Source organism: Triturus cristatus, chromosome 9 (assembly GCF_964204655.1).
Source record: "Triturus cristatus chromosome 9, aTriCri1.1, whole genome shotgun sequence".
Lineage (NCBI taxonomy): Eukaryota > Metazoa > Chordata > Amphibia > Caudata > Salamandridae > Triturus > Triturus cristatus.
The window spans coordinates 1,237,457,550-1,237,471,647 of record NC_140592.1 but is presented as its reverse complement, the minus strand read 5'-3'; the positions used below and the strand labels follow the sequence as shown (position 1 = coordinate 1,237,471,647).

Sequence of the window (14,098 nt, the reverse complement as noted above, 5' to 3'; positions counted from 1 at the left end):
CGCGGGACGCGTGCGGGGTGCGTGCGGGGCGCAGTCCGGGACGAAGACCGGACAAAGAGCGGGCCGTTTGAGGCCGTTCGAGGACATAGAGGACTGGCCTGGCCCACCCCCCCTTATTTGGTTCCTGCTAATTGTTTCGTCCCTTCTTCATCAGTAAGTACATTGTGGGCATTGTAATTGACATATTATGAGCACACGGGGCAGTCGCAGTAAAACTGCAATGGGGCTGAGCAAGCCCACCGGGACACTAGATGACTTCCTTGTTAAGACCAACTTAGCAATTGATGCTGAAATCACCAAAATGCAAAAGAGGGTGTCAGACGAGCTTGATGCGGCACGTAGGCTTTCCCAGACTTTTGCTAACTCTAAAAAATCTTCCCTAGGGAAAATAGCGTTTGCTGCATCTCCACAACATGTTTCTTGTCCTTCCCCATTGATAATCTTGGCAGATGTTCATCATGCTTCCCCACCATCTTCCCTTCCATTGGACGCAATATCTACAACATCAACAACTGGCCTCTCAAAAACTCACGAGGGAGTTACTCCCATTGGTCCTGGAACCGTCATGGTTTTGGCGGATGTGCAGCACAAAACAAAAACAAAATTGGTTCAACTCGTAAAAAGAAAAATAATGCAAGATCTGCCTATGCCCGCAAAAAACAAAAAATTGCAAGGTCACAGTTTTTTTAATAATAGGCGTACACTACCCACCACTGGGGGGATCACACAAGCCCCAAATTTGGTTAATCAATTAACAGGGGTGGATAGCGAACATAGCAACCTTAACGCAGTCCTTGACCCTATCCAAGGGCCTTTCCCCACATATGGTGAGAATCCTATTCAGGGAGGGCAAAGTGAGTTAGGGAGGGACAGAGACAAGGGGGGTGACGACGAAGACTTTCTTAAGATAGTCTGGGGTACATTAAAACAACTACTGTCACCTCTGGAACTTAGGCTTTCTCGCATAGAGAACAATCTCCTCGAGATGGACAAGACCTTAGTCTCCCTGGCCACTCTTAGCCTAAAACAACTGGAAGCAATTTATCCTCATATTGCTGAGAGTACTTCTCAGGAGAATGACGATGCCATTCACCCGGTACCAGAAACTAATGCTAATGCTAGTTCCCTTGCTCCTGAAATTCCAGCGTCGGCCTTGTCCCCACCCCTACCAAAGCCAATCACAATATCCAAACCCTGTCTTAAGCCAACTGTTCCCTTTCCCCCATTACCAAAAACCCCAATATCAGTGGTAACAGGCTCCGAGAATCAGCCCTTATCCAACCCTATCCCTAAGGCCGTATATAAGTCCAATAAGACTAATGTTTCCCCTACTGCGTGCATAACTAATCAGTACCATGGCCGCCAGAATTTTCGTGGGGGTTACATTGATCTTCCTCCTGATGCCGGGCCTTACGTCGTTATACTGGCTGGTGTACCACCACTTGACCCACCTTCTAGGGAGACCCAGTGGTCCCTAAAGAATAAGGTGATCCACTGGCTTAATACCAACAGGCAGCTCCCCAACACCGTCAGGACGAGGGTTCTAATGGTCAGGAGAGTGCCTTGGGTGGGGCGTACCCATAAATCTATCCCAGGTGACTGCATAGTGGTCTCATTTGCAGACCCTCATACAGCCCAGTATATCACTACCTGGGATTTACAGGACACTGATCAATCTATTGTCATCAGACCCCTTACCTTTTTCTATCCCCCAAAACAGACGGTTGAGTTACCTGGGGCCTGGTCAATAGTCCATAATCGCAGACGGAAAGGACATGGGGACGGTTGGCAACCTTTTAATAACTGGTGGGAAGGAGCATCCACCATGAACAGGTTCGAATGTCTGGATCAGGTGGATTGACTGGGAATTAGTGCTGCTATAATCCCTACCAACCCTAAAAATCCCCTAATGGAAACCGCTCCGAGAGCAAAATCAATGTCCACACCCCTAGTCCCAACTCATATTGGGATAGATCTAAACCCCCCTGTACAGCGCCCTCTTGTACCACAGGGCAAACTACCGGCAGACTCTGTACATCTGCAAGCTCGGATAGGCATTACTGGGAACGCGGGCCGTCATCCACAGGAAATTAGTAATTCAATGCATTCTCTCCTTTCTTGGAATGTCGCAGGCCTCGATAGTAAGATCACCCACAAGCCTTGGTTGGAGATTGTGCAGAAGTATGGCATCCTATGCCTACAAGAAACTTGGCTTATAGAGGAAGCGCATATGTTGGGCTATCGAACCTTGCATACCCCAGCGGCGCCATCAGCCAAGGGTCGCAACAAGGGGGGTTTGTGTACATATATATCCAATGTAGGGGACGTAAAAGTTTACGACTTTCAATCTAATCAGTACTTCCAAATTATATCATTTAAATGGGGCACTTCGCAAAAGGTGATTCTTGTGAATTTTTATAATAATTTACTAATTGGTGAGGTGGAACCAACTTTGAACGTTATGATCCATCACATTCACAAGTTGAGAGATCAAGCCTTGGGGGATCTCATAGTGCTGTGGGTGGGTGACTTCAATTGCCCCGTCTGTCCGTCTTCTGAGTTAGGTTTGTGCGGCCTTGCAGATCCCGGGGAGGACGGGCCCCTGCACTTTTCCCACACCAATATGGGGTCTCTCCTTAACAATGTTATATTTACCTTTGACCTCACCTTTATTAACCAGGTATGCTCGCCCCCGGTTCCCTTTGCCCCAACGTACCATGGAAGAGGTTGTAAATCTACAATTGATTTCGCCTTGATATCACCCACCTATCCTGATTTTATAACATTCTGGGAAACGGGTGATGACCCCACGAGCGATCATTACCCTATTATCTTCGGGGTAAATCTCATGGAGGGCAAAGTAAAGGAACCTAGTAGGGCTTTATATCCATTTGAGGTTACCCTATCTAAGACCAACGGGTATGTAATTAAATGGGAGAAAATAAATGCAACATCTTTTTTTCAAAACTTTTTATCCTCCTGCTCCACGGATGTACTTGCCTGCTTAGAGGAAGATACTGATCCAAAGAGCATCATGGTAGCTTTTTCCAATATTCAGTGCCACATAAAAAATGCACTGACTAGGAACTCCAAAGACCAGGGGAGGCATACTCGGGGCTGGTTTGACTCTAGATGTACATCAACATTGAAAACCTTAAAGAAAGCTTTGTCTGCCGACCCTAAAGATAGAGTTCAAATTCGTCGAGCGAGACATGATTATAAGCTGGCAATTAAACAGCGGAGGGCGAAATTGAAGCAAGAGGCCTGGGAAGCCCTGGGGGAAGCTGCTGGGAATAAGGACAGTAATGCCTTTTGGAAAGTTATAAGGTCTGTTTATAACTTAAAAGACAGAGATAACTCTGTAGAAGTGGCCATAACGGCTGAGCTCTGGGCAGAACACTTTGGTAACCTCTATTCCAGCAACATACAGGGTAATGCCTCGAACCCAGGCAATGTGAATTTACCACCAGATGGCATCACCCAGGATAGCAATCTTACTGTTTCCCCAGCTCCTCCCTACCCTATTGAACTGGTATTCACCACACTAGAAGTGGAAGATGCCCTTAGAGAAAGTCCCTTAGGCAAAGCTCCCGGCCCTGACCACACCCCAGTGGACCTCTATAAATCAGAACCGGACTTCTGGGTTCCCTTGTTAACCAACGTACTTAACATGGGAAATAAATGCGGTTTTATCACCACCTGGTCGGATGCAATTGTAGTCCCCATTTTTAAAAAAGGAAATAGGGACGACCCTGCTTGTTACCGTCCTATATCGTTATTGGACGGTCTCATGAAAGTCGCTGGCAGGATCGTCCTCAAGAGGATACAATACTGGGAAAAAGAGAAGAAGGTTATCTCGGAGTTCCAATATGGGTTTCGAAAGAGACTAGGGACATTGGAGCAATCTTTAAATTTGTCCCTATTAGTCTCCAAATATACACAGGCCAAAAAAGGGGATCTATTTGTCACCTTTGTCGACCTCAGCTCCGCATTTGATTGTGTGGATCATGCGATGCTCTGGTCGACACTGGAAGATATCGGGGTGGACACAGCTATCCTTATATTTATTAAAGAATTATATAGAGAAGCGGGGGCCAGAGTAAGATTTGGGACCCAGGGGCAATGCTCACAAAAATTTGCTATAAACAGAGGGGTGAGGCAAGGATGCATACTTGCGCCCTTGCTCTTCTCATTTTACATAAATTCTATCGCGGAAAGCTTAATAACATTGGCAAGCGATTATCCGGCTGTTAAGGGTAGCCCTGTACCCATCCTTTTATATGCTGACGACGCGGCAATCATGTCTAGGACAAAAATAGGTTTGCAGAGAGCAGTAAATGAATTTTCATCCTACATGCATAAAAGAAATTTAAAGGTGAATATTTCCAAAACTTTCTCCATGCCCTGCTCTCAAAAGAACAATAGACCATCATGCTCAATATACTTAGATCAGCAAAAGATTGCTATTACTGACACCTTTTGCTATTTGGGCATTGTGTTTGACAGGTGGGGAAGGTGGAAACACGCAGTGTCAGCTAGGAAACTCGCCTTTAGCCGTGCCATAGGTGCTTTAAGAACCTTTGCAGCTAAAATTGGGGGTAAACCCATTCAAGAAATGCTACAGGTCTACCGCGCAAAGTGTATAGCAACGGCCACATATGGCGCAGGTCTCTGGGGTTTTGAGAATGTGTCTGTATTACAAACCTGTGAGAACATCTTCATTTGTTACTTACTAGGTGTGCCCAAAACCACGTCGACTTTTATGACTCACATTGAGACCGGCGTCAAATACCTCAGCGACATTATAAAAATATCACCTTGTCTGCTTTGGTATAAGATCTGGACCACAGAGGAGTGCTATCTGAATAGAAATCTCATAGAAGACTGCATGGGTTTGGACGGTGTTGCAAAAATTAAGTGGCTGCGACACGTACAAGCGATGTTTACTAACATTGGACACCCTGAATTTTACAACGAGCCAGAGACCCTACAAACCTTGACTAGACCGGCCCTCAAAAAGCTATTATCTACACACCTAGAGAGCGCTAGATGGGATACCGAGAAACTCAAAGGCACAACCCTGAACTATCAGCAAATTACCCCCACTGAAGGCCTACAATTTTATCTTGGAACTGAAAAGGCACCCTATGCCCGCATGCTCCTAACTAGGCTGTGCCTAGGGAATTTCTTCCGCTTGGTTGCTTTCCCGAAACAGAATGACTGGGCCTCATTGAAATTAATATGTCCATGCGATGACCATTCCACACAAAGTAACATTCACATCATGTTCTTTTGTAATTTGTACACCAGTCCGAGGAAATTATTCCTCTTACCCCTTCTTAAACGCTGGGGGATAAGAACATGTAAATCGGCATACTTAAAAATTTTGCTTTTAGAAGATGTGGATGTTATTTGGGTTGTTTCTCGCTTTTTAATGTCTGTGATGAAATTTAGAAACTCTATGAGTTAACTAACACATGTCAACCTTGACTGATTAATTCAAATCACTGTTGTACTTTTTTTTAACTCTTGCGAGTAATGTTTTTTATCCATTTTGGTAATTTGTTTATATGGAAAATGTTTTTTAACTGTCTGCATAAATTGTATCTGTATGCTTTTATGATTTTTAGATAAATCGAATAAAGCTATATAAATTCAAATTCAAATTCAACTAGTGACCTTTCAATGCTTGATTGCTGTATTCGGGCATTAAAAACGAGATCATTTAATCCATGTTGTGTTAACATCCCCTTTAAATGGATGTGTGAGGAAGGTTACTTCCTTTTTGCAGGAATGAGAGCTGTATATCTTTAAATATAAACAAATTAAAAGGCATTGGTGGTTCTTTGGTAAGAACGTCTTTTTGACTTCACTCATGTGCAAATGTTTTTTCCCCTTGCAGTGCCCTGAAAGCAGTGCTTAATTTGAGCCGGTGGTTTCCAGTGCTCGGCACCTGCACCTAATTGTCAACACCAGCTATTGTGACAGTCTGCCACTAGGTGGCGCTGTATGGCTAATTTAGGGGCGACCACAGCAACAGTTAATCATTAATTCAATATACATTAAAAAGGACCACCCGACCCTTCCTCATAGCTTTTGAGGACTGAAATTGTCCGAATTCTCGCACCTGTAGGAGTGTGATGGTTAGTAGTTGTGTTGTTACTATCACTGGTGGCGCTGGCAGCGGCAATGGGTGGTGCAAGCTGCAGTGGCCTCCTGACAGAGCTCTGGCACTTATGTTTTTTTTTTACACATTAAGCACGGCCTGAAAGAGTCAGTTAATTAACAAGGGCACTTTCAGTTTAGCTGAACACTACATACTTTGCATCTCTTGAACCTTAACGTGCCTTCTTGTGAGACAATTGTGTAATAAATATGTACTGTACAATATTTTTCTGAAGGACTGTTTAAGAGGTATTTCCCGGGGCGTGTGTGAAGCAGAATAGCACACATTTTACTACAAGGAGTATGTACACGTGGGCTTGTTTTCTGCTGAGTGGAGCAGTATTTGTTTTTTTCAGGCAGGATGAAGGAACACCGAATAAAACGCTGGTGATGGGCTTAAGTGGAAGACGGACGACATGTTGCATATCTACCCTTTTGCGCCCTTTACTGTAAAAAACCAATGTGTTCAAATATTAAGCTACGTGGATAACATTGTATGCCACATAATTTTACTTAAATCGTGTATTATGCCTAATAAGTTGACTTTCTTTCCCACTTACTGTCTTCGAGTAGGATTTGATCTTCCATTACCTCACTGCCTGTTAATCAGTGCTCGGTCCTGTGAAGAAGAGCAGTCTGGCTCCTTGAGACAACTCCAGGGTCTTGTGTTCAACCAAGCTGTCTGTGTGGTTTTGGAAAGTGCAGCACGGGCTGTCTATCTCATGTGGGACAGTGCATGCCTGCAAGGCCTCTCTGTGTGATGTGGGGCAGTGCATACAAGGCCTCTCTGTGTGATGTGGGGCAGTGCATACAAGGCCTGTCTGTGTGATGTGGGGCAGTGCATGCAAGGCCTGTCTGTGTGATGTGGGGCAATGCCTGCAAGGCCTGTCTGTGTGATGTGGGACACTGCAACACATGCAAGGCCTCTCTGTGTGAGGTGGGACAGTGCAGTGCAATGCATGCAAGGCTTGTCTGTGTGATGTGGGACAATGCGGTGCATGCAAGGCCTGTCTGTGTGATGTGGGACAATGCGGTGCATGCTAGGCCTGTCTGTGTGATGTGAGCCAGTGCATACAAGGCCTGTCTGTGTGATGTGAGACAGTGCATGCAAGGCCTGTCTGTGTGATGTGGGACAGTGCATGCAAGGCCTGTCTGTGTGATGTGAGACAGTGCATGCAAGGCCTGTCTGTGTGATGTGGGACAGTGCGGTGCATGCAAGGCCTGTCTGTGTGATGTGAGACACTGCAGCACATGCAAGGCTTGTCTGTGTGATGTGAGACAGTGCATGCAAGGCCTGTCTGTGTGATGTGAGACAGTGCATGCAAGGCCTGTCTGTGTGATGTGAGACAGTGCATGCAAGGCCTGTCTGTGTGATGTGAGACAGTGCATGCAAGGCCTGTCTGTGTGATGTGGGGCAGTGCCATACATACAAGGCCTGTCTGTGTGATGTGGGGCAGTGCAGTGCGTGGAGGGCATGTCTGTCTCATGTGGGACAGTGCATGCAAGACCTGTCCGTGTGATGTGGGACAGTGCATGCAAGGCCTGTCTGTGTGATGTGGGGCAGTGTGGTGCATGCTAGGCCTGTCTGTGTGATGTGAGCCAGTGCATGCAAGGCCTGTCTGTGTGATGTGAGCCAGTGCATGCAAGACCTGTCCGTGTGATGTGGGACAATGCGGTGCATGCTAGGCCTGTCTGTGTGATGTGGGACACTGCAGCACATGCAAGGCTTGTCTGTGTGATGTGGGGCAGTGCACGCAAGGCCTATCTGTGTGATGTGGGGCTGTGCAGTGCATGTAAGGCCTGTCTGTGTGATGTGAGACAGTGCATGCAAGGCCTGTCTGTGTGATGTGAGACACTGCAGCACATGCAAGGCTTGTCTGTGTGATGTGAGACAGTGCATGCAAGGCCTGTCTGTGTGATGTGAGACAGTGCATGCAAGGCCTGTCTGTGTGATGTGAGACAGTGCATGCAAGGCCTGTCTGTGTGATGTGAGGCAGTGCCATACATACAAGGCCTGTCTGTGTGATGTGGGGCAGTGCAGTGCGTGGAGGGAATGTCTGTCTCATGTGGGACAGTGCATGCAAGACCTGTCCGTGTGATGTGGGACAGTGCATGCAAGGCCTGTCTGTGTGATGTGGGGCAGTGTGGTGCATGCTAGGCCTGTCTGTGTGATGTGAGCCAGTGCATGCAAGGCCTGTCTGTGTGATGTGGGACAGTGCATGCAAGGCCTGTCTGTGTGATGTGGGGCAGTGTGGTGCATGCTAGGCCTGTCTGTGTGATGTGAGCCAGTGCATGCAAGGCCTGTCTGTGTGATGTGAGCCAGTGCATGCAAGACCTGTCCGTGTGATGTGGGACAATGCGGTGCATGCTAGGCCTGTCTGTGTGATGTGGGACACTGCAGCACATGCAAGGCTTGTCTGTGTGATGTGGGGCAGTGCACGCAAGGCCTATCTGTGTGATGTGGGGCTGTGCAGTGCATGTAAGGCCTGTCTGTGTGATGTGGTACAGTACAGTGCAGTGTATGGAAGTCTGACTAGGATGACAATGTTATGCTAGTGTAGAGTTCGCATCTCCTCGCAGTGTCACAGTTACTTAATCCATCCTTGAATCTAGAAGTCCACGCCCCGCACCTTTGATTTTCCCCTTCAGTACCCCTGAAAGGTACCGTGTGCTCGGCCCGTCTTGCCAGTGCATGTGCCTGCCCCTGACATGGCGGCGAAGCTGCTGTGTGCGGTGCTGTGTGTTAATACATGTTTACGAATGATGCTTATGAAACACATGCATGTAGTGTCTGTGCTGACACCAATCTGTTCTTTTCTCTCGGCAGAAGAAGACCAGCTGAGGGCCAAGGGGTATGACAAAACCCCGGATATCATCCTGGAAGTGCCTGTTGGTAAGTTCTCCGGTTGTTCAGACTTGTTCATTAAGAATGTTCTGTTATTTTATTTCTCGCAAATGTTGAGTTTTTGTGACATCAGTGGTTAGATCACCTACACATGTAAATGCTCTCTAAAAAAAATACTATTCTTACTTCTAGGAGTGAGCCTATTTTTAATTGCTGAGGTATGCCAGTTGAGGGATCTGGAGGCGCTCAGTGACAGCCATTACCCAGGATCACACAATGTATTGTTCAGAGAAGCTAGGAATTAAACTTCAGTCTTTTGTCCTAAGGCATCACCTTATCTTCCGTAAATAGCGACAGGGCTGGTTGTTGGCCAGTCTATCCTGGAGGTGGTGCGGTGGTGTCGGGGGGGATAGTTGGGGCTGAGCTGGGGGGGCGGGGGGGTCTAGTGCTCAGTATCCCGCGTGATGCAGGCCACCTTCTTTGCTTCCATAGCTGCAGAGTTTCTCCCGCGGCACCAGCTTCCAAACCCAGCGAGTGCCCGTCCTCGGCCGCATTCTGAGGCAGACATAGGGTTTCCCTTCTTTAAAAAAAAAAAAAAACCTTGTTACTGATAAAAATACAAACAACTAAAACAATTTCAGGAAAAAAAGACGTGTAGACAAATGAGCCTTTTGAGAACATTTGGTGTAAGCAAAATAAATGTAAAAAAAAGTTAAAGTGCATTTACAGACAATTATCTTAAGAACTGGAATATGAAGAGTGAATATAAACACTTTAAAATCCCAAGCGTTATGTAGCTGCCTGAACATAAGGATGCAAAATGAGTAACTAAAGCAAGAGACAATTGAGCAAATGCCAAGATGTTTGGCGCCCGCTGCACCTGAAACATGAAATGCCTGGGAGTAAATGCATGAATGAGCCATAGGGCCTGTGTGTGGATAGACATGGATGCTTCTGTGTCCTTCCATGGTACATGTGCACATTCAACAAGGATCATTAACATTGAAGGAACACGGGCCTCTGAGCGCTACTGCTGTCCCAACAAGGGCGCCTGAGAGGGCAGGGTGGGGAGCAGGCGGACGGTGTCCAGTTCTTCTTTATTTATTTTTTTATTTTTTTAGGTGTGGTCATTAGCCAAGACCTTTTGATTAGATTTATATAAGTAATATAGTTACATACAGGGAATTTCAGCCGGCTCCAGTCATCCATTGGTCTGTTGTTGTCCTTTACGTTTTTAGGTCTCGCCTGACCCAGCGCATGCGCTGGTCTGGCGAGACTTATTGAGAGGGCTCCAAAAGGTGCTACTAGGCCAGCCGAGATCTACAGTGCATGGGCACGGGCGCGCGCACCGCGCTTGACCGTGATTACTTTGCTTTGATGTTTGATCGAGATCACTTTCACGGCCGCTTGGCATAGCCAATAGGTCTCGCTTTTGGGACCTTATAAGTATTTAGTTATGCAACTGTTGCATAGCTAAACACTTGTAAGGTCCCAAAGGCGAGACCTATTGGCTATGCCAATGCTTGTTCTTCTTCCCTCTACAGCATACAGCATGGGTTAGTGCGTCCGCCCACTTCACCCGTTAGCTAACTTTACTGTGACTGACTCTTTCACAAGGAGCACATTCACACATTCCACCTTCACGCTTCGACACATAGTCTAATTCTCGACAAACGCTACAGGCAGTGGTTTGTTTGTTCTTTTAATCGCACGGGCCTAGAAGCTCCCCAACGGGAGAGTTTTATAAAATCACGACAAAATAAAACCGCTCCTTGAGGTGGTGTTGTGCATGTGTGTTCTGTTTAAATTAACTTGTCCTGAATAGTTGTGAGGGCACTAGGTTATGCAATTGAAGTCTCAGAGATTTGCCAGCTATATGGGAGGTGAAAAAAACCTTCTTATGGTCCCATATGTACATAAACCCCTTCACAGTATCAGAACCGAGCTTTCAAGTGTGTTTAGCCCTAGTGGACTCAAAGAGAGTGATATCCAGTCTGAGCTATTTGAAAAATTAGCAAAATTAGACTGAAAATATTTTCAAACTGGTTTTGCTCATTTTCGGTAGCAACCCTCATGACATTTTGTGGGTCCCTTTGCTGGTGTGTTGTGCATATGGCAGTGTGAAAGTTTGTGTTTAATATATACTGTGTTTTCTGACAAAACATTAACCTGTTTGGTTTGTAGGTTTGTTAGTCTATGGATTTGCTGTTCCGGTGCCAGCGCTTAACCAGCTATATGGCTTCGGTGCCGTTTTGTGCACGTGATGGAGCCTGACGACATGGATTTTGATTTACCAAAATTCCAGGAGTAGCGGAAGTGACATCACTTGATTTGAATGACATCACAGGAAGTGACATCATAAGACCTTTTACTCTGATTCTTATCAGAAAGGCATGTCACAAGGATGACATCATAATCTTTGACATAGCTGAAGTTCCATAATGACTGCAGGATTAATATAACAATTCAGCTCAGACAGATGTCTGTTTCAGAGGCCCCCTATATTGGGGTCTTTGAAAGTGCTGGGGCATAATACTGCCCTGATTGCAGCTAGAGAGCAAAGCATGCGAGTCGGACCTTTTCTTGAGGGACTTATAGGACGTTCTTCCCTCCAGAAAATTGTTTAAAATAGTGCATTTTGAAGCATAATTTTCACATAAATTTGCTAAAGCGCCTTAGCTTCTGAAAAGACTCATTAAACATCACTAGCCAAGGAAACCTTTTTTTCAAAATGTGCTATGGATGCCAAAAATTACATAAAGTATGCGAGAATATTGCCATTAATGGGTGGTCCTTATGTCAAAAATGACTTCAGTAAGTCAAGGCCGGCATTTTGTCCTGGTCGCCTGCCTCCCATATATTGCCGTTGACCTCCTTTGTGCCAAGAATCACCTCCAATGCGCTAGCGCCACCACTGTGCCGTGGATGCCCTCTATGCCAAGAAGGACCTCTAATATGACAGTATCAGCACAGCACCATGGGTGCCCATTATGCCAGTAATTACCACCAGTATGCTGTTGCCAGTACTTTGTCATGGGTGCCTCTACAAGGCTTGAATTGCCTTCAGTAGGTCTGGGCCAAAAGCAGACTTGCAAGTATGACACATTATCACTCACGCTCACTTACATTCACTCATACTCATTCACACTCATTTATTCTCACTCACTTGCATTCATTCATTCTCACTCACTTTCCTGCATTCACTCCTATTCTCATTCACTCATTCTCCCTCATTCGCACTTACAATCATTCTTACTCACTCTTACTTTCGCACTCACTCAGTTGCACTAGCACTCACTCTCACTCAGTCTCACTTATTCTCACTCACTCTCACTCACATTCACTCTTACTGTCACTCACTCATGCTTACTCTCACTAATTCTCACTTACTTTGACTCCTTCATTCTCTCTGTTATGCTCACTCACCCACTTCTTTTCACTCCGTCATTATTACTCTCCAACACTCCCTCACACTTATACAGTCTTACATTTGCAGACACTGTTACTCTCACTAAGTCTCACTCACTCTGTCTTATTCATACTCACTTACTAGCACTCTACCTCACTAGCTCTCACTCAGTACCTGTCATTGACTCACTCACGTTGTCACACACATTCTTACACACGACAGCAGACACGCATGATCGCGCACACACAACTTCTCTCTCCCAAATATGCGCTCACTCACAAGCACACACATCCTACACTTAAAATCCTTTTGTTACTTACTTCAGTCTCCAGCGAAAGTCTGATTCCCGCTCCCACTGTGCTCCATCTTTATCTCACTAATGGTGACTAATAGACTGTTATTATTCACTATTAGTATAATCCAAAAACCAGGGAGGGCAGAGATTCAATGCCCCTGGCTTTGGGATTGTGCCACCTCCATGGCCAGGGGTCCCATGGGGTAAGCCAGGGGTCACGGGTGCGATCCTTGGTGACCCCTAGATGACCTCCATGCCTGACATGTCTCTGCTGTGTTCTGGGGGTGCAGGGCAACTCTGTGGAGGTTGTTGGACAGGCCTATTGTCACTGTGTCTTCTATTTTTGAGATCAGCTTATATGATATTCATATTTTTATGTTTTCGGCTGCCTTTTTCCATGTTCATTTTTTTCATCTTTTATCTTAGTTTATTCATGTTCATTTGGGGTTTTGTGTAAAAAATGAAGCTACTTCCAGTATATTCCTATATTTAATCTGATGAATGTTCACTCACACCTAGATGCCAGGTGGGTTATAGCGAGTTAAGGCAGCCATATGTAATATAGCATCACCCTTATCTGGAAAGAATACACCCCAGAGCAAACACAGGTGCCCATTTGGAAATTCTTGAGCTTCATTAGGAAACTGAATGCATTTTTTAAACTCACCTACCTGTCAATCTGCACAGCTACTGACCTGGAAGTCATGATCAACAGCATTGAGACTGAAGATTCCATGTGATGCTTGCTAGAGCGGATGGGGTACTTGGGCATTCTGGGATTCCCGGAAGTTGTGGGGTGACACTTGAAAGAAGCCCTGTGAAGGGCGAATGATCCAGGAGGTGATGCACTTATCTGAGTCGCTCTTTGTTTTCCAGCTGTGGAAGGCCACGTCATCCACTGGATCGAAAGCAAAGCCTCCTTCGGTGACGAGGCCAGTCATCGGGCCTACCTCCAGGACCAGTTCTGGAGTTACTGGAACAGGTAAGGTGCTGCCTGCCTTTGGTGTCCTGCACTTGCCAGCTCTTCCATGTGCAGCCGTCCTGCGACTAGACACAAAAAGCATATTTGGAGGCTATGCAAAGCGCGGAAGATTGGGCAGTAGAGGGAGATCCTTATTGTCGCAGATGCATGAGTAGTTCTGCCTCTAGTCTCTGATGAACTTCCATTGGGGTCAGCATCTTACTTGTTTGTGTCAATGCTGCATCTCTTTGGTCATTGGTTATTACTGATGGATACTTCTTTTATTTTTATTTTTTTATTGAGAGAATGAACACAGAATTAGAACATCACATAAGTATTTTGGGCTAAGAGTAATACATAATATTAGCAACTATTATAATAAGAAAGAGATATGTAAGAGTAGAGGCGAAATAAGGGTAAGGA

General features: G+C 45.8%; 1 protein-coding gene across 2 annotated transcripts in view; it reads left to right on the top strand.

The window, feature by feature from the left end:
* Positions 1 to 14,098, top strand: part of CDIN1 (CDAN1 interacting nuclease 1) — a 670,496-nt gene that overhangs the window by 387,871 nt on the left and 268,527 nt on the right. For both annotated transcript variants that reach the window (XM_085627342.1, XM_085627343.1), the window contains exons 10-11: positions 8,993 to 9,058; positions 13,591 to 13,696. In XM_085627342.1, coding sequence (XP_085483468.1) covers positions 8,993 to 9,058; positions 13,591 to 13,696 — 172 coding nt within the window. The remainder of the gene's footprint in view (positions 1 to 8,992; positions 9,059 to 13,590; positions 13,697 to 14,098) is intronic.